This window comes from Malaclemys terrapin, chromosome 6, assembly GCF_027887155.1.
Source record: "Malaclemys terrapin pileata isolate rMalTer1 chromosome 6, rMalTer1.hap1, whole genome shotgun sequence".
NCBI classification, from domain to species: domain Eukaryota; kingdom Metazoa; phylum Chordata; order Testudines; family Emydidae; genus Malaclemys; species Malaclemys terrapin.
Window position 1 is genome coordinate 95058709 of NC_071510.1, and position 20871 is coordinate 95079579.

At 43.0% G+C, this 20871-nt stretch overlaps 1 protein-coding gene across 1 annotated transcript in view; it reads right to left on the reverse strand.

The window, feature by feature from the left end:
* The window catches only part of IPO11 (importin 11), a 230789-nt gene that overhangs the window by 70050 nt on the left and 139868 nt on the right, over positions 1 to 20871 (reverse strand). The window contains exons 25-26 of the mRNA XM_054033042.1: positions 19890 to 20003; positions 6117 to 6238 (exon numbers count right to left, since the gene is read on the reverse strand). Of these exons, the coding sequence (XP_053889017.1) occupies positions 6117 to 6238; positions 19890 to 20003 (236 nt within the window). The remainder of the gene's footprint in view (positions 1 to 6116; positions 6239 to 19889; positions 20004 to 20871) is intronic.

Consider the following 20871-nt stretch of genomic DNA (forward strand, 5'->3'; position numbering starts at 1 on the left):
CAAGTCAGAGTAAGAAACATCATCATTATAACTGAAACAGAATTACCATATATTTAAGCAGCCCTCTGGCAGAATGTGAGCTCACAGCAAGGAGCGAAATGACCCCCTTTAGCCTAATAACACTGCTTGATACAAGACTATATCCCATTAGCTAATGATGAGTGACAGGCTTTTTGTCAATTCTTAAAACATTAGATTACACATAAGGGAATCAGATTTCTTGAGTTATGCTGAAAGACAAAACTTTAAAGCTCTAAGTAAATTCAATAAACATCAACTTTATTTTGTTTTTTGCTTTAAAAGGGAAATATTGGGAAACGGCGGAATTGGGATTAGGCCAAACAAATGTTAAATGAATATCCCAGACCTTGTTCTAAAAATAATTTTACCTAAGCAAAAGCAATAAAAGAATTTACAAAACAGAGCTGCTAATTCCCCAGATACCAGGCTAGGGTAATTCCTTACTAGGAACACTATCTTGAGGGCTGCCCAAAGAAAGAAAAATATGAGTCAACAGATTCAAGGAAAGTAGGCAAATCTTCATAACACTAAACTGATCCTCCAAGCACATAATCATTTGCTAGGGTAGACAGCCAATTTCTCTAATGGTATGAAAAAGAAACTGCTAACTAATGGACTGGGGACCTGTAGCGGGGCGGCCTGGCTCCCAGGCGCCCCTGGAAGCGATGAGCCAGAACAGCCGCCACAGTGGGCAGAGCCACCGTGGCCTGTCCCCGCCCCCAGAAGTCAAGGGGCGGGACGGGAAGTATAAAGGCCAGGCCACAGCGCTCAGTAGCTGGCCGGCAGCGGGAGAGGACAGACGCTGGTGCCCGAGCTCCCGCGGACCCTGAGCCTGCCGAGAGCTCGGTATCCTAAGGAGGGCTGGCCGAGCCTGCCGAGAGCCCAGTATCCTGAGGAGGACTGGCCGAGCCTGCCGAGAGCCCGGTATCCTGAGGAGAGGGCTGAGCTTCCCCCCGCCGAGGGCCCAGAGGGAGCGACAGACCTACCTGGTGCTCGGGGCCCGGAGGAGCCCATGATCTGCGACCCACCAGACGGAACTCAGGAAGAACAGGTACCCATGGAGGAGGAGATGGGAAGTGGCCCGGGGATAGCAGACCCCGAACCCATGTCAGTGTGTTGCGGTCAGGATCCCCACTGACTGCGCGGCAGACGGACTGCTGCAGATAGGGCCCCGGGCTGGAACACAGTGGAGTGGGTGGGCCTGTGTTCCCCCCTGCAACCCCGCGCCGGGTGGCAGTCTCTCCTCCTCCCTGTCCAAGGGGCCTGGGCCTCTGACAGACTATTTGTTGGCTGCCCCGCCCTGACCTAGGGCCTGGGCTAACCCAAACTGACCCAGCCCCTGCTACAAGGCCTGGGCCACTGACTGACTATTGGTTTGCTGCCCCGCCCTGACCCAGGGCCGGAGCTGCTAATTGTATGCTCAGCCCCTGCATAAGGGCCTGAGCTCCGAACTGCTAATTGTGTGCTCAGCCCCTGCATAAGGGCCTGAGCTCCGAACTGCTAATTGTGTGCTCAGTCCCCTGTCCAAAGGTCGGGGCCCTAACTGCTATCAGTTTTGTAGCGGGGCGGCCTGGCTCCCAGGCGCCCCTGGAAGGGACGAGCCCCACCCCGGAGCTATTACAGGACCCAACAGACTCGTCTTCAATCTACCCTGGAGTCATGTCTATGACTGATGCTGACCAGTAATTCATCTTTAAGAATCACCAGGAAGGTTTAATCTTTGCAAAAGGAAATCTGGAGCAGCTGGAAGCAGAATGAGATACTGTGGTTCAAAATGTTCTTAGTACAAGGACTGGCAAGACCAGTCTAAAGCAATCAACCTAAGTTTTGCTCCCTCCATTCATGTCTTTCAGAGATTCTTTGAGGGAGGAAAGACATGCATTGAGGATTCCACCCACTGACAGAACTCCCAACAACCTGAATCTGCGACAAAACCTCTTCAGCTAAATTTTGAATTTGGTTACAAATAAGTCCACCATGCGAAACTCTATTCTGTGCATATCTCCTGAAAAATTTTTAAGAGCATTTCCCAAGAAGCAATTGAGGCAGTCAACCTGCTGGTTCAGACTTATGGCTAGATGCCTTGCCCTGGTGGACTGGAGATAAGCTTCTGTTCATTATAAAAAAAGCAATGATCCCTCCTGAGCTGAGCTATTCACCCAAATGCTCCCCATTTGGGGAGATATGACAAGGCTTTTGTTTTCTAAAATTTCATGGATACAGAACTGACCGTAGAATTTGGTGGCATTCAAAAAAAATTATGGGGCTCACGGAAAAAATTGTGAACTAAGTTTAACTCTATGCTATACTGATTTCCTGAGTCTCAAGGCAGACTGAACAGTATTTTTCAGGTAACTGTGAATGCCCTTTCTCATCTAAATATATGTGATAACTATGAATTCCAACTGTGTTAATTTCAATGCCAGCTATTACACTGTTCATCATTTTAGCAAAAGAACAAATAAACAAACAAACACCCAGTTTATGTACTTATCTACCACTGGTGGATGCAGTGGGGCATAATGAGGAAGGGGCAATGATGTAGCTGGTTGCTATCGTGGTCTGCAGGGGGAGGAATTTATGTTTTTCCATTTTTTTTGTTCATTAATAATATATTAAGTATTCAACCCTCCATCCCTCCCTAAAGATAAATCAGCTATGCCCTGCTCAACAAAGGAGAATGGAAGAGGAAGAACATTCACTCCCTAATGCCAAAAGCTTTGAACACCTAACAGATGTTCAAACCTTAAATAATCTCCCAACTCCTTCCTGATGCTGAAAGTACAAATGCCCCCTAACCAGCTGCCAAAATCTCCAGCTTTCCACATGGCAACTTCTATACAACTTGTTGTCAATGCAAATTCTTTGGCACCTGTAAAACTTAAAATTTGGTACAGTGTAAAACTGAAAAATCATTTCAAAATTGAGATCTATGTTCAAATTAACATATCATGGAATTCTGCACTGTAAAGTATTCTTTACTCTCTAACAAACATAACATAAGAATGGCCATACTGGGTCAGACCAATGGTCCAACTAGCTCAGTATCCTAACTTTGGACAATAGCCAGTTCCAGATGCTTCAGAGGGAGTGAACAGAGTGGGTCAATTTATTGAGAGATCCATCCCATTGTCCAGGATCCATACTGCAGTATGTAACCCATCACTTAAATCAGCTTCTGTATCAGATGACTGGAGGATAGCTAATGTGATAATTTTTTTAAAAGGCTCCAGAGGCGATCCTGGCAATTACAAGCTGGTAAGCCTAACTTTGGTACCAGGCAAATTGGTTGAAACTATAGTAAAGAACAGAATTATCAGACACCTAGATTAATGTGATATGTTGGGGAAGAGTCAACATGGCTTTTGTAAAGGGAAATCATGCTGCACCAGTCTACTAGATTTCTTTGAGGGGGTAAACAAACACGTGGACAAGGGTGATCCGGTGAATATAGTGTACTTGGACTTCCAGAAAGCCTTTGACAAGGTCCCTAACCAAAGGCTCTTTACCAAACCAAGACGTCATAGGATAAGAGGGAAGATCAGGAACTGGTTAAAAGACATGAGACAAAGGGCAGGAACAAACGGTCAGTTTTCAGAATGGAGAGAGGTAAACACTGGTGTCCTCCAGGGATCTGTACTTGGACCAGTGCTGTTAAACATATTCAAAAACGATTTGGAAAAAGGGGTAAACAGTGAGGTGGCAAAGTTCGCAGATGATACAAAATTACTTAAACTAGTAAAGTCCAAAGCAGCCTGCGAAGACTTACTAAGGGATCTCACAAAACTGAGTGACTGGGCAATAAAATGGCAGAGGAAATTCAGTGTTGATAAAGGCAAAGTAATGGGAAAATATTGGAAAACATAATCCCAACTATACATACAAAATGACGGGGGGCCAAATGAACTGTTACCGTTCAAGAAAGACATCTTGGACCCACTGTGGCTAGTTCTCTGAGAACATCCACTCACTGTGCAGCAGCAGCAGACAAAAAAGCTTAACAGAATGTTAGGAACCATTAGGAAAGATGTAATAATAAGACAGTAAATATTATAATGCCACTATATAAATCCATGGAATGCCCACACCTTGAATACTACATGTAGTTCTGGTCGCCCCATCTCAAAAAACGATATATAAGAAATGGAAAAGATACAGAGAAGGGCAACAAAAATGACTAGTAGTATGGAACAACTTCCACATGGTAAAAGATTAAAAAGAATGGGACTGTTCATTTTAGAAAACAGACAACCAAGTGGGAATATGATCGCAGTCCATAAAATCATGAATGGTGTGGAGAAAGTAAGTGTTATTTACCCCTTTACATAACATAAGAACCAGAGGTCACCCAATGAAATTAATAGGCAGCAGGTTTAAAAGAAATCTAAGTACCGTATATACTTGTTCATAAGCCAAATTTTGTTAGTAAAAAAGGGAAGCACCAGAGAAGGGGGTCGGCTTATGAACGGGTATAGAGAGGGAGAGGTGGGACACAGCCTCTCCCGCCAACAGAGGGAGCAAGGAGAGGCAGCACAGCCAGCAGAGCCAGAAGGGAAGAGGCGGGGCCAGAGTCTCTCCGCTTCTGGCCACGCTGCTCTCTGCCCAGCCTCCAAAGCAGCTGCAGGTCCGGGGCTGGCAGGCTGCAGCTGTGCCGCTTGGTCCCGCCCCCCAGAGCAGGCTGTGGCCGCACCGCCCGGGTGCTGGAGCACACTGTGGCTGCACCGCCTGGCCCAGCCTGCCGGAGCAGGCTGTGGCCGTGCCACCTGGTCTGGCCTGCCGGAGCAGGCTGCGGTCATGCTGCCTGGTCTGGCCTGCCGGAGCAGGCTGCGGCCCCACTGCGCAGCCTGCCGGAGCAGCTCCAGCCAGGTCAGAGACATCCTCCCATAGCTCTCCCCAGATAAGGTGGGAAGGGATGGGATGGGGAGAGTGTGGGGGTCCCGGGCTAGGGGTGGGGTGATGTGGGGGTGGTCACAGGGGTTACTCTTCTGACTCCCAGCTTCTCCCCACGAAAAAATTTCCCCACCAGTTGCTGTCCCGGCCCGTCAGGGTAACCAGCTGGTGCGCTGGGACACTCTGTTTACTTAGGTTTACCTCCGTGTGCCTGCGGACACTCAAGGTAAACAAACCATCTCGGACCACCAGTGGCTTATCCTGATGGCTGGGAGCCAAAGTTTGCTGATCCCTGAATTATAGGGTTGGCTTATGAACAGGTTATAAAAATTTTCCATTTTTACTTATCCATCTTGGGGTGGTCGGCTTATACACGAACCGGCTTATGATCGAGTATATACGGTAAGTACTTTTTACACAAAATACAGTCAACCGGAGGAACTCGTTGCCAGGGGATATTGTGAAGGCTGAAAGTATAACTGAGTTCAAAAAAGAATTAGGGTGGTAATAACTACAAACCTTGGATGGAGGGGTACAGTTCTTCTCTACACACAGGGATAGCTGAATCAGATTTGGACCCATGTTCCCAAACTGAGTCCTAGGCTCAGAGTCCATGGCAGATCATGTGGTGGTGACAATTCCTCCATATGCACAGACAAAGGTTACTTAGAATGCCTTATTTCTCCATGATAGGTCCCAAGAGTAAGAGGAGCAAAATGAGCTGCACCTACTGGGTTCCACATACATCTTCACATGCATTTTTTTTTCTCATTGTCATGTTGAAAAAAAAAATCCTATATATGAAGTAAACCAAACAAATACTGTACTCACAAGAGAACATCAAAAGCCTAAGGAGCAGATTGATCCAACTACTTAAATGTGGAGGAGAGGAGCAGCAACTCTTTAGTTTTAAACTGGGGGAGAACCTGAAGTAGAATTATCTACTTCATATATTCAATATGTTCAAGTAATGCTGTCCAAGAAACAAGCAGACAAATTATACTAGCTATGCAGAACTAAAAAAGAGAAGAATTATTTCATACTATTTTATATTAAGCTTTTTCATTTCTTTGGTCACTAACAACAGATACAGCAAAATTATTTATCAGTATATTCTTAAAAATGTTTAAAAATCATCAGGCAAGATCTTTTTAATTTGTTTTAACATTAGTGACAAACAATGATATCTATTACATTTTGCTCACCTATTGTCTGATGGCAGAAGTGAAAGTAATGCCAAAGCTGAAAGCTTTCTTCTTTCTGGTTGGGTAATATTATCCATGCGGTCAACCCACATTTCAATCATGTTACCAAGAAGCTGGTCCAACTGCAAAAACAAATCCCCGCCACAGCATTACATATAGTCTACAAATGCAGTGTTAAACTATTCATGTAGGCAAGTATTTCCCTTTATCTGAATACACTTCTACCCCTATAAAACGCGACTTGATATAACACGAATTTGGATATAACATGGTAAAGCAGTGTTCCGTGGGGGACGGACGGACGGGGCGGGGCTGCACACTCTGGCGGATCAAAGCAAGTTCGATATAACGCGGTTTCACCTATAACGCGTTAAGATTTTTTGGCTCCTGAGGACAGCGTTATATCGGGGTAGAGGTGTATATGTAAAAGTGAGACATGTTTCACATAAACTGAAATATTCACATTCAGGTTATTAGAAATTCAATTATTTTAATTTAGCTCTTAATTTGGATCATCTAATCTGATTTCCTGTATAAAGCAGGCCATTCAATTTCTCTCACTTACCCTTGTTTTGAGCCTAATAACTTGCGGTTGGCCAAACATATCTTTCAGAAAGGCATCCAATCTTGATTCCAAGACTTCAAGAGAAAGAAATACCACCACTTTCTTTGGTAGTTTGTTCTAGTGATTAATTACCTCACTGTGAAAAATCTTTGCCTTAATTCTAATTTGAATTGGTCTTGACTTCAACTTCCAGCCATTGGTTCGGTTCTTGTTATACCTTTCTCATCTAAATTAAATGGCCCTTTAGTACCCAGTCTTTTCTCCCATTGAGGTTCTTATACACTGTAATCAAGTCACTTCTTATTCTCTTTTCCGATAAACTAAGCAGACTGAACTCTAAGTCGTTCACTGTAAGGCATATTCTTGGGCCTTGGTATCATTTTTGTGGCTCTTTTCTGCACCCTCTCCAATCTTTCAATATCCCTTTAAAAACGTGGACACCAGAATCAGACGTACTCTAGTATTGGTCTCAACAATGCCATATACAGAAGTAAAATCACCTCCCCACTCCTACTCAGAATCTATAGTTTAAAGTTTCAGATTTATCTGTGTGAATTCATACTCTTCAATTAAGAATTAACTCACTGCACAGAAGCAGCTTTTAGGATGCTAGGCAATACTTTAGGTAAGTACACTATATTTTCACCCTCTGAGCAATGGTTTCATGGTAAATTTATACTATAATTCCACACTGTAAGCAAATCAAGAATTATTAAATTCTTAAAAAACTAGAAAAGGTATGCATTTTCAATTGTAGAGTAAACAGTTATGCTGAACACAACTGCTGGGCAGTATATTTAAAGAAGGAAAGTGCATCCTCTACTTTCATTTTGCTTTCTCACAGTTCCTTGGAATGTTAATTCCACCCAGGTGTGTGCTTGCCTTTCAAATGACTGACCTGGATGTTGTGTGTGTGTGTATATATATATGTGTGTGTTTTCTTTTTGTTTTGTTTTAAACCCATTTCCTTAACAATCTGAGGTGATTATGTGATTCAACTTCAGAGCTAGCATGCACATTTATCTTCAAGAATCAGAGTAATTGCTGACACTATAAGGAAGATTCCTATTCCTATTGAAGTCAATGAAACAACTCCCCTTAGCTTCAACAGAAGCAGGATCAGGGGACCGAGAGAGAACTAGCACAAGCTGGCAGGCCAAAAGGGAAAAAAAGGAAGGTGAGAGACCGACAAAGAGAATGGATCAATTGATGGATAAACCCAGATGCTAATCTGAATGCAATGTAAGCAAAAAAAGCCCAAGCGAAGAGTGAAGGGACATGATGACTTTAGTGGATGAAGGTCAAGAAGGTGTGTGTGTGGGGGGGTGGGGGGGCGAGGGGGTAGTTGGAAGATATTTGGCCTTGTAATACAATGGCTATAAACTAAGCCCAAAACTCTAAGAGCACCTGGGGGAGAATGTACAGTCTGAAGTGTACTAAGATAGCCGGAGAGAATTGGAAGAAAATCATTCATATTAAACATGATTACAACAGACTTTACAGGGTCAAACTGGGTTTGGGGCTGCATCGTGCTAGGTATGGTACAAACACAAAAGATTACATGGCAGACCCACAGAGTTTACAATCTAAAATAACACATGACACATGAAGTTGCGGGAGAGCGGAACACAATCAAACATACAAAATTACTAGATACATACAAATATTACCAATTTCCCCCCCCAATAGTAGTAATCATCAAGTATCACCATATGCCCATTAATCAATCCATCATTAATTAGCTTACTTCTTAGAGGTTTTGAGGCAGAGGAGACTGACGGAACAGAAGTTAAGGAAGAGCATTTGATAGTGTTAAGCAGCTGACAAATTTGGAGATAAAGCTGGTATGTTTGGAGGCAGAGAGGGTGGGTGCCATGCTAAGAATCAAGAACAGACAAGTAAGGAAGGGTACAGTTACCCTGAAAGTAAGAATGAGCCTAGTGCAGTTTAAAAACAGTCTTTTGATACAGAGTATGAAGAAACGTGTCCTGAAATCAGCTGAATATTGTGAATAGTGTTAGTGAGGTAGGGTATATGTTGAGACTTGCATTTTTTTGTTCTTGAATATACATGATAATGAAACTCTACAAAAATCAGGTTCTTAATTTAGCGTATGATAGAGCGTTTTTTTTTTTTTTTAATTCACACTTATGGAGATGCAGGTTGAAACGCCATAATTAAATCTGCAATCTGCACCCATTATAATCCTTATTTTCTCACACTAGTTAATGTTGTTAAACATAATTTGAAAATATTAAACAAACTGAGGATAAAACAATAGCAGTGATATAACCAGGTGTTATTCTTGAAATAAATGTGAGTTTTACTTTTTCAGATATTTCACTAGTATTTTAATTTTGAATGAGACTGCTGATAGTAATGAAAAAAATCAAAACACAGGAAATTCCCTGTGGATGGGTAAATAAAGTTCAGCTTTTCTCTATGCAATAATATATTTAGTGCATGGCAACACAGAATATATTCTACTAACAGTATAGGAGCTACTGTACATAAATCTGCCAGCAAATTTTGGCAAACTGATTTCACATAGAGGAACCACTTTTACACGCCTTTCAATAGACATCACATTATTTTGTGACTGTATGGAATGTCAGATACCATACATTATAGGAGAAGGTAATTAATATAGGCGGTGATTATATGTGCTTGATTCTATCCATATTCATTTTAAACAAAGTGTTATCATCAAAGCTATAATACTTTCAGAAATTACAATATAAAACTGATGGGACAGCACAGTTAGGAAAATTCCGATTGCCTGGCAGAAAAGGAAAATGTGCAGAGCTACCAAAGAACAGAACTCTACACATCAGATCAGATGCTTGACGGAAAACCAAAATCCCAGTTAGGGAATTACAATGTAAAGCAGTTTGAAACTAGTGAGACTCAGTGTTGTCCCCATCTTAAAAAAGGCAGTATGAAATATGGAGAGCTGTCAGATTCAAACTAATTCAACTATATTGTTCAAATGAGGATTTAGTTTGTCTGGTAGAATCTCATGAACAACACTTAATGTGATTCTAGAAGCATTTCTCAAATGCGGACACAGATTTGTTTTTTTGCGGCCACAACAGCATGAGCAGAGATGAGGGGGAGGGAGGGAAGCAGCACTCAGCTGTTGCTCCTGAATAGCTGTTACTGAGGGCAAGTGAGATACGCCACGTTGGTATTTGCGCTGGCGCCACCAGCAGGAATCAGTGTCTTGCACCACGCAGCCTACTCAGGGGCTCCAGGCAGCGCCTCTGGAAACATGTGGGCCCAGTGTGTGCAGCACTGGAGGCAGTTCTTGTCAGTGGAGGTGGCTGCCGTGTTTGGTCGCTGGGGGGGGCTCTCCTGAGCAGCTGTCCCGCTCCTGCCCAGCCAGAGCACAGGGAGCCTGGGACTCCACAGGCATCTGGTGAGTTCCTGACCCACTTTCCCCAGGCCGGGCTCTTCCTGAAGGGCCGCGAGATGCAGGGACAGAGAGATGGGTTTGTCAGAGCGGTCACCAGCAAGAGTTGCTGACTGCACTCTGAGACCACCAAAAAAGTGGTTGTGCGGACTCCTGCTGTAGACCATGTACGTATTGGGAAAAGGAGACTAAGGACAAAAGGTGCAAGAAACAGAAGAGAAAAAGCTGAAGAAAAAAACAAAACAGTTTGGCAAATTAGCAGGTGAGAAGCTGTCCAACAAAGGCAGCATACTCAAAGAGAAGGCATAAAACGGATACTCCATTCTATTACTAACTCTCACAAATAATTACCTCTTCTGAGAACCCTAGTGCTACAGTTAGTTGTGGGAGTGTTGAGCCCCATTTTCACCAGGCCCAATGTTCACACAGCTTCCTTAACTGTCAGAACTGTAATTCTGTACTTTTGGATAAAATGTCACAGGAAAATATTAAATAGCCTCAAATCTATCTGTAGCTATTGGGGGAGGGGGGCAAGGGGAGCGAGGTAGGAGGAGAGAAGAAAAAGACAATTGATGTCACACATCAAAATACATGGACATGCCATATCCTAATCTATGAATCATGCAATTACACTGCCACATTTGCTGTACAACTAGACAGAATGTGTTATTTAATGCCATTTCATATTAAATGGCTACCCTAAAAAACATATAATTTATTTACTGAGCTCCAATCACTGAAGTATCTTGATTCCAAAAACTGTAAGATTTCCAAGCCCTGATTCTCAGTAACAATGTAGTGGAGAGTAAAGATTCCCTGATTCAGAGCCACTTACCCTGGTGAAAATTAGGGCTACACAAGAACAGAAAAAAGGAACCTTATACCAGTGGAGGATCAGTCATACCGGATCACTGCTCTGCCATGGCCCCTCCAATCTTTACCCCATCCCCAATGGGCCCTCGGAAGGCACTCAAAATACCCCTTCTTTTACCTTGGATTGTGGGGTGGGGGCTGGAATAGGAGGAGCTACAGCCATCTTCACTAGCTGTATACCAGTGGAACGTTCCCCTGCACCTGGGGAATATTCTGTTGGCCATCTTTGGGGTCATTAAGGTTGTTTTGCATTGCTTATGCAGTGCAAAATGGCCACAGTGAACTGGAGAATCTGTATTACCTCTGCTGGTAGATTTTTGCTTACTAGGCACTTTTAAAAATGTTTGTTATTAATTCCTTTTTATGTTTATTACTAATCTTCATTATTAAAGGAAGCCTTTCATAAATTAGTGAGTTTTGCATCATGATTTGAAGGCTATCAATCTTAGACCCAACCTGATCACCTGCAGGAGGGTTATTCTGCAGCTGATAGCCTTCTCTCAAAAAGGCCTTACACATCCAACTCCCAAGAGCTGTACTCTAGATTAAGCTATTCTGGGGGATTGTGAACAGATAGAAAAAGCTGGGCCCTCATCCACTGAGGGCCTTGTAGAAAAGATCAGGGCCTTATATTAGTTCCAGAAGCACAAAAGGAGCCATAAGAACATGCAGAGCATTGGGGCAATCAGTTTTCAATATTTCTTCCTTATTTAGGAGGCATCCTGCTGCATGCTGCACAAACTGACATGTGTTGACCTCACTGTCACACTCTACAAAGTGAGTTACAAGAGTTGAGGCTGGAGGAGCTTAATAGATGAGACACTATGGCTAAGTCCTCATAAAAGAAAGGAAGAGAGAGAGAGCGAGAGAGAGCGCCTCAGATCTCAAACCTATTCTGCTCTCAGTGCAGTATATTCACACATTAGTGTGTGATTAGTTACTATACAATGAATTCCAAAGATGGCTTCAATTGGTGTTAGATATGATGATGCAGTCATAATTATTTCAGACACAGCGCAGAACAGATTGACTAAAAATCACTCAAATAGGTTTGGGTGGGAGAATGCGTTTTGCTAAACTAAGAGGCCACTCAAGCTTTGTGGCTTCTAAAATTAAAGCTGGACCAGAACTTTGGGGTATTAAGTTTAGTTTGTAGCTGGCAAAAGTAACTTCAGCCCTTGGCTGATCAACTTCCTTCTTCTTCTGGTGCTCTAGCCTAAGTTCACCACCAGTAGAAATATGAAAAAGCCAACTGATGGTATCTTCAGATGTTGCTGTGCAGATCTTTGTCACTGCAGGAAGGGCTTGAGAAGAGATCCTTTGTCAACATGACTTAAAAGTCATATAAGCAATTGCAAAATTCAAAAATAAACCGAAAAAGGAAAGAGAAAGAAAGTTGCATGAAAATACAAAGAAAAAAAAAAAAAAGGGGGGGGGGGAAATAGCAGATGGAAAGCCAAAAAATAAATGCAAAGTAAAAAAGAAAACGAAACAAGTAAAGAGGTCCCTCTACAGTAACTCCTCATTTAAAGTTGTCCTGGTTAACATTGTTTCATTGTTTCGTTGCTGATCAATTAGGGAACATGCTTGTTTAAAGTTGCGCAATGCTCCCTTACAACGCTGTTTGGCATCAGCCTGCTTTGTCCACTGCTTGCAGAAAGAGCAGCCTGTTGGAGCTAGCTGGTGGGGGGTTGGAACCAGGGTGGACCAGCAGCCCCCCCCAGCAGGCTATCAATTGTCGGGCAGTTCAGGTCTCCCTCCCCCCACTGCAGTGTGGTGCTCCTGCCCTCTGCCTTGGAGCTGCTCCTGGGAGCCTCCTACTTGCTGGGGGGGGGGGGCGCAGGGGGGGGCGCAGAAGAGGGGTGTCCCCCTGTCCTGCTCCTTTACCCCATTTGGCCATCTCCACAGAGCAGCGGGGGACACGACAGGGCTCAGGACCGAGGGAGCTTGCTGGCAGCAGCTGCTGTCTCAACTTGCTGATCAACTTAAAAAAGCAGTGTACTTAGAGTGGGGTCAGCGTACTTAAAGGGGCAATGCAGTCAGTCAGTCAGTCACACACACACACACACACTGTGTGTGTGTCTCTCTCTGCCATGCTGTCTCCCTTCCCTCCATTCGTGCTGCCTTGTACAGTGTGAGGCTACATTAACAACAATAAGTTAACCCTTGAGGGCTCAGACGAGTGCTGGTTCATCATTTAGCAGTAAAACATTCCCTGGGAAATATCCCACCCTCTTCCACCCACTTACTCCACCACCTCAACCAAGCTACACAATCATCACTGCCGTGTACAGTATTAAATTGTTTAAAACGTATACTGTGTATATATATATATAGTCTTTTGTCTGGCAAAAAAATTTTCCATGGAACCTAACCCCCACTATTTACCTTAATTCTTATGGGGAAATTGGATTCACTTAACATCATTTTGCTTAAAGTAGCATTTTTTCAGGAGCATAACTACAACATTAAGCGAGGAGTTACTGCACCTCATTGTTTCCTGTTACTTACTGTTTTATACTTCTGCTGCCAACATATCTATATAACACCCATTTTTACCAGCACTGTGTTCTTCTTTGTGATGTCCTAACACACACTATGTATTTGCCATGTTATTTGTTTTCCACTCTTTCAAGGACACCATGTCTATATAGGGGATTCCCCTTGAAAAAGACATTGATGTTTACTTGAGTGGTAAAATGCTTTACAAAACAAAACCTTCTCGAAGTTTTTTTAGGAAAATTCATGAAGGAATGAGAGAGCCCAAAGTGCTTCTAAGTTAAAGACAACTGCCAACATTACAAGTTTGCTCAAACTTTGCAAAAAAAGAAAAAACCCACAATCAAGCAGAGACTAATTTTGGAAAAGATGAAGTTTCAGAAAACAGTTATAATTGAAAATTCGTGCAGCTTTCATTATACTGGGAGCTATTAGGCACACACTATAATCATTTCATTTTGAAACAACCAGGAAAAGAGGTACAAATAACATGGTCCTTGGAATAGTTATTTTTGTACTAATGTGAGATGAATGTATAAAATTAAATGAATGCTTTCATGTGTCACATTTGAAAGCCAAATATTTTCTTATATAAATGAAAGTGAGGTACACTTAATTGACTTGGCTTTCCTTGGTTTAAAATAATGAGATGAATGCTCAATTTCATATTGCCTTAACATGCAAACTACGGTTAAAATTGTATCTTTTTAAAAAGTTTTTTCAATCAGCAAATGTATTCAGCAAATCATGATATAAAACGTGATTCAATACCAGGTAAATTATTTCTTTCCTTATTCCTATCAGTACTATCACTGATTAATTGTTATCAAGTGTGCTGAACAGTGCTGATCATAGGCTAGGGGACCTCCAAGAAGCAGGATGGTGACTGCTGGCCAATGGCAACAGTCCTTTGTCAGGAGGGCTTCCACTGGTGAATTCCCAACATTTCAAAACATTCAATGGATATTTGTTGATTAGCTGGCAGGGGCCACCCACAAAGGGCAGCGCTGGGCTGAAGTAAACCTTTCGCTCATCTACCCTCTGTGCTTCTGTAAAATCTGCAAAGGGATCTGGTGATGCTTCTCTCTGTAGAATGCACATGTGGCAAAGAGCAAGTGGTGAAATTCTGGCTTCTTTGAAGTCAATAGGAATTTTGCCATTGACTTCAATGGAGCCAGGATTTCACCCAAGGTTGTTCTTGGGTTACTGTAACTGCATTTCCATATGTCAGCATGCCTGGATTTATGTTTAACCTCAACTCTGAATTTCCTGCGAATTTGTAATGTTTGTTTTGGGAATAAATGCAACATTCTTGTACTATTTTTAAGCTGTAAATTACTAATATCTCAATCTTAACTCCATCTTAATATAGTTTTTATTTTTGAGAAAATATTTCTAGATATTACATGAATGTTTATTTCTCTCCATATTTATGAGATTTTACACAAATCTAGGGCAAGTGGAACAGGAATTTCTTTGTATTCCTTTTCTGCACACCAAAAAATAAAAAGCCTATTTCTATATTCTGGGCCATTTTACGGTCATGTGACTAGTGCCCTCTCCCCCCAGCCTGTTGTTACAAGCCCTCCTTTGCTAGGGGGTAAAGGCAAGAAGTGTGTGAGAGAGAAAGAGAGAAAAGGGGAAAAGATTGCTTTCCCTGCACCCAATACAGGTTTATAGTTGGGTTATCTTTCTTTCTTCCCCCAACCATTCCAGAACACCACTACTCCAACTCCTCCCTGTTTATAATCTCTGAGATTGTGTCAGGAAAATGAATCCTACAGGTGGGCTGGTTTGCACCACCCAATAGCTCATAATAATCATGTTTCAATAGATTATTCTTGGGATGGGAACTGAAAGCCCTCATCTGCCTAGCTGGTTTTGCCCAACAGGTTATGGTAATAAGGGATTTCTTAATTCATTTTAGAAGCCTTGACATGCCCAGGACCAGTTAACTGGTACGCAGCACATGGGATATACCAGAATATAACTGAATGGTAACTGGAATTGGTTCAATTCTTCTAATACAATTCAAGATGAGGTGGGTGAGGTAATATATTTTATTGGACCCATTTCTGTTGGTGAAAGAGACAGCCTTTAGAGCTTACAGAGAGCTCTTCTGCATGTCTAGGATGGCTTGTTCAGAGGGTTGCCTCCCCAGCATCACACATCACATTAATTTGGCATCATTGCTTGAATGGCCAGTGACTACCTACTAAGAAGGACAGCTTGGGTTCATTTTGTGTTGGTGGTTACTGACATTCTCTACAAGTGAATTACTGGGGATTTGCCAGGTGAAAAGAGGAAGTGGTATTATACATTGCCGTGACCAGATCTATTTGGGAGCTATGCACATAACTGGCATCGCTAACAAGATCACTGAATAGTTTTTGTTTCCAGTGGGAAAATGTTCCAACAGTTGCTCCAGACTGGGCAAGGACCTACAGTAATGCCCTAGCAGCCACTGATCCGAGTTGCATGGGAGGTTTGGTGTCAGAGAAGTAGTCTGCTGGTGTTGAATATAAAAGGTTTTGTGCACGTTCTTCCTTTGCAAGAGCTGGCCCTGACAAGCAATTATCCATCAGGTTCACAGAGTACACCCTTGCTCATTTCTACTAGGGCCTCTGACATGGCTGCCATAACCACTGACATACAATTCACTTCATACCTCACGCCATGGAGAGTGTGATGAGGTATACAAACCTCACACTGGGACAAAAGGGGTTAAAGGACTGGGCCCAGCTAGCCCCATCCCTCCAACCCTGCAGAGCATACTCCAACTGGAGACCGAGTTGAAAAGGGAGCAACCCAGCTAAGAAGGCTGTAGAGAAGTACAGACCTACTCTGCAGGCTCCTACCAAAAGGGACTAGAGATGCCTATGATGTAGTACTGTATGCTGAGCTTGGTTGGGATGGCAATTTTGTTTCCTTTTTATCCCCACCCCACCCTCACTTCTCTGGGACAGAAGCGGAGGGAGCACTGATAAGAAGTGATCCAGGGAGGGTAACTCGGAGAGACTGTCTCCCCCAATAAGGATCAATACTGTTTACCCTCCTAGGGCCCTGGTTTGGAGCCCGGTGGAGTGGATGGGCCTGAGTTCCCCTACCACTACGCCACAACTGAGTGGACATTAACCACTAGGCCACCCAGTCCACAGTGTAGGATGGCCAGGTGCCCAGTTTTCAACCGGAAAGTTTGGTCGAAAAGGGGACCCAACAGCGTTTGGTCAGATCTACTGACCGGACACCCAAAGTCTGGCTACTGCAGGCAGGGGAGATTGGGAGGTGCCAAGTCATCACCCATGCCAGCCCCCACTCAGCCAGGGCCACCTCCTGCTTGCGCCGGGTGGTTGCAGCTCCCAGCCCTGGCTCTGCAGGTGAGTCCCTCCTGACCAGGGCAGGGGGAGTTGGGGGGGAAAAGCAGTGAGCGACAGGGGGAGGGGGTAAGAGAAGTGGATGGGGGCAGGGACTTGGGGGGAAGAGGCAGGGCAGGACCTGAGGAAGAGGCGGGGCTTTGGGAGAAGAGGCGGGCAGGGCATGTTTTGCGGGGAATACACTGGCCAGGCAGGGTTTTGTGGGGGAAGAGGTGGGGCAGGGGAGGTTAAGGCACTCCTGCTGGAGTATCTGGTTTTTAAATATTAGCAAGCTGGCAATCCTATCACCGAGGACCCTACTACAGAGGATTTCAGTGGTGCATATATTGGTGATGTGGCAGCCCTAATCTTTCTTCTTGTTGTGTGGGCTTTTGGTAGCACACAACAGGGTAAGAGTTGGAAATAATACTGATTGAGATTGCCTTTTCCTCATTTTTTTTAGGCTACTCCTGCTGGGTGAATTGGCAACATGAACTTGGGGGTGGCCAGGTACAATGTTAAAAGGATAACTCACTACCAAATCTGAAAGTCTGTCCTTTTCTCTGCACTTATCTGACCTGACAGCCAGTGGACAGAACACCAAAGTTTGTAGACTGAATAGCTTAAGGGAGTGAGATTCACCATCATGTTTGACACCACCTCCTGTAAACCCAATTTCTAATATCACAAAATTGGGCTTTAGATTTCGTGAATGGAGAGAGGGGAGGCAATCAGAGAACATAACCACCAACCAGTTATGGATCAATTTTGAAAAGCATACAGCATTGCCAACATGCTTTGACCCCCTCTCCCTAATATGTAATTTTTCTTTCCCCACGTTATATCTCCTATTTCTTCTTTTCTCTGCTTGCTTTCTGTCTAATAAGGGCCTAGCTTAGCTGGCAAAGAGACATCTACCTTTTGTAAAATTACCGAGTCTGACCAGAAAGGCAAACTAAAAGCAATGCATTAAACAGACTGACACTAATTGTTTGATAGGTCACAGAATGGCTAAGACAACCGGAGCTATGCCATAGTTTACCAGCAGCTAGGTTGCAAGTGAAAAAGATACAGGAAGAATGGGATCTCTTATCCCAGACACAGTCCTGGTTATTGCTGATGTATGCCAGTACACTTGAAGCTAGTGGCATCTGTGGCAATTCATCATGGCAGCATGGGTTAGATTTTCCTCCAAAGGGTTAAATTGATGGGAAGGGTGGCTACTGCTCTTAATCTTTCAGTGTTCAAGAGTAGGGGAAATAACCCTTTGTGACACACTGTACCTCAGAATGACACCCTGTAACACCCATATTCATTATTCATATATGGTTGTGATATTTCATGTAAAACATGCCATGTAAGGTATCATATGAAAGTCATGATCTGCTGAAACCGGCTGTTCTCTCCAAATGTGTGTATCATTAGTGTGTATAAAGTTATGCGATTGTGCTATGGTTGTTACTGAAATGTGCTGTCACTTTGTTAGTGACACACAAAGAATCCCTGCCCAGGTGGGCACTGACCACTCATTAATCAACTGTGTGACTCAATTATGCAAGCACCACACAATGGGAACTGATCATTCACAGTGACTTAGGGCTTGTCTACACTGGCACTTTACAGCCCTGCAACTTTCTCGCTCAGGGGGGTGAACATCCCCATCCCCAAGCTCTACAAGTTTCAGCGCTATAGCGTGTCAGAATAGACAGTGCACCAGTGCTGGGAGCCGCGCTCCCAGCACTGGTAGCTACACCCCTTGTGGAGGTGTTTTTTTAAGAGCAGCAGCGCTTTAACATTGCCAGTGTAGACAAGCCCTCAGCAAAGCCCACCAGGACATGCCTGGGCTAGAATCTACCAGAGTGCCAGGCACACGGGACAAGGGTATAAAATGAAGGACAATTGCAGCAGGCAAGGGCCTTTCTCCTCTATCACCTACACTGGAAACCATCAGGACACCAAGAAGACAAAGATCATCTGAGGAGACTGGTCCAGACTTCAGGAGGCAAGTCTGTACATTAAGGTCTGTAACAGCCAATGGGGTGAGAATATTGCTTTATTCAAATCCTGTTTAGTTTATAGAATATAGATTGGGTGCTTATTTTTATTTTCTTTGGTGACCATCTCCGTCCTTTTATGCCTACCACTTATAACCACTTAAAATCTATTTTTCTGTAGTTAATAAAACTGCTTTATAGTTTACCTAAAACAGTGTGTTTTGCTTCAAGTGTTTGGGAAACCTCAGCTCAGGAACAAAAGCTGGTACATGTCTTCTCCACATTAACGGAGGGGCAGACTGGGTTATAAATGTACACTGAGGTCAGGCTTCTGATCAGGGCAGGACGGTACAGCTCTGGGGTCTTAGGCTGGGAGCTGTGGGGAATTGGCTGGAACCTCTCTGTTGTTGGTTCATGAGAAGAATTCATGTAACTGCCTGCCACTGGATGTCTGTGTAAGTGCTGTACCTGGAAAAGTCTGCAGCTTGTCACAAGGTCACAGTGTGAGAGGAAGTCCAGGTTGGTAAACCAAAGGGCCCAGCAGTACCCAGTTCCAGGTTGCACCCTGGGGAACCCCTCACACCCTTCCCTAAAAATTAGACATCTGCCTGACTTCTCTTAAAAGGGATGCATCCGACGAAGTGGGCATTCACCCACGAAAGCTCATGCTCCAATACGTCTGTTAGTCTATAAGGTGCCACAGGACTCTTCGCCGCTTTTACAGATCCATACTAACATGGCTACCCCTCTGATAAAAGGGATGAGTTCTCAGAAATGCCCACCCTTGATGGTTGCTTTGTTTAGTGGTCTACACAGGGTTGTGGGAAGTCCCTGGAATTCACAACAGTAAAATATTTCACAGACATTTCAAAATGTTTTAAAACAAGCTTTCTTCCAGAGTGGGAGAAGATAGAAGGTGAAAATAGAATGACCTTTTATTTCTACCTGCACATTTGAGGTATGTCAACCAATAAAGTGGGAGAGTAACTTTACTCTTGTGAATAATAGCACTTGGTGTTCATAGGATCAAGCCTTTCATAAACAGTTCATTTGAAATGCCAAGACAAATCCTCTTACCTCTTGACCACACTCGCATGCCATCTGGCTCAGAAGCAGTGAAAAAAAACTTGCATTTTGTAGTAGAACTCTACCTATGACTCCCAAGTAAGTAGACATCACCACGGGATACCTCTGAAACAAAAGTAAAGAAAACAAACGATTTTTATTTTAATGTAGAAAAAGTACATACCATACTGCAGAAATACCAAAACAGTATAGGGAGAATGTCTGCATGCATTCCCTTTCTTGATGCCTTACCTTCTTTTACCAAATCAGGATTTATTGAAGTGTACCACAGAAGCCACCAGAGATACAGTATTGACCTACCATTACCCCAAAGATAGCTCCTATTCTACCAATCTGGACAAACTATTCTAATGTTAGATTACATATCACTGAGTAGTAAATGCTGTCAGATGCTAACTTTTAAGGTACTGTATAGTTTAGATTAATTGCATCTTACACAATGAAGCATGTATTGTACTGGTAACATGGCATTCTGTTAGCAAATGCAAATTTGGAATGTATTTTTCTAAAATTAATATTTATTAATTATATCTAGAACTGTTTAATATCTCTTAAAATATTGTTACAGTTCTCTTTGATAGCTTTTGGCAAGTCTATACAGTGGCTAATTTGCTAGTCTCCCAAAATTCAGTTTATATTTTTAAAATGTGCCTTAGCTAGTTACAATAATGGCCTTAGTATTCAGAATCTCACAGGATTGTTATAAGATAATATTCGTATAATCAATTAATATTGTTCAATTCAGGAGATATCAATGGTATTTCTGGTATTGACTCCCGCATCTAGCAAGTTATAAACAAATATTTTACAATATTTTGTACTTGAAAAATGAAAAAGAAGATACTCCACAATGATATCTGAGATTTTTTTAGATATGGGCAAGTGAATTTATTATAATTATGAGACAGAAAACATCTTTAATATCCACATCCAGTTTTTCTCTGTATATTTTGTTTTTTGTGCATCTTTTAGA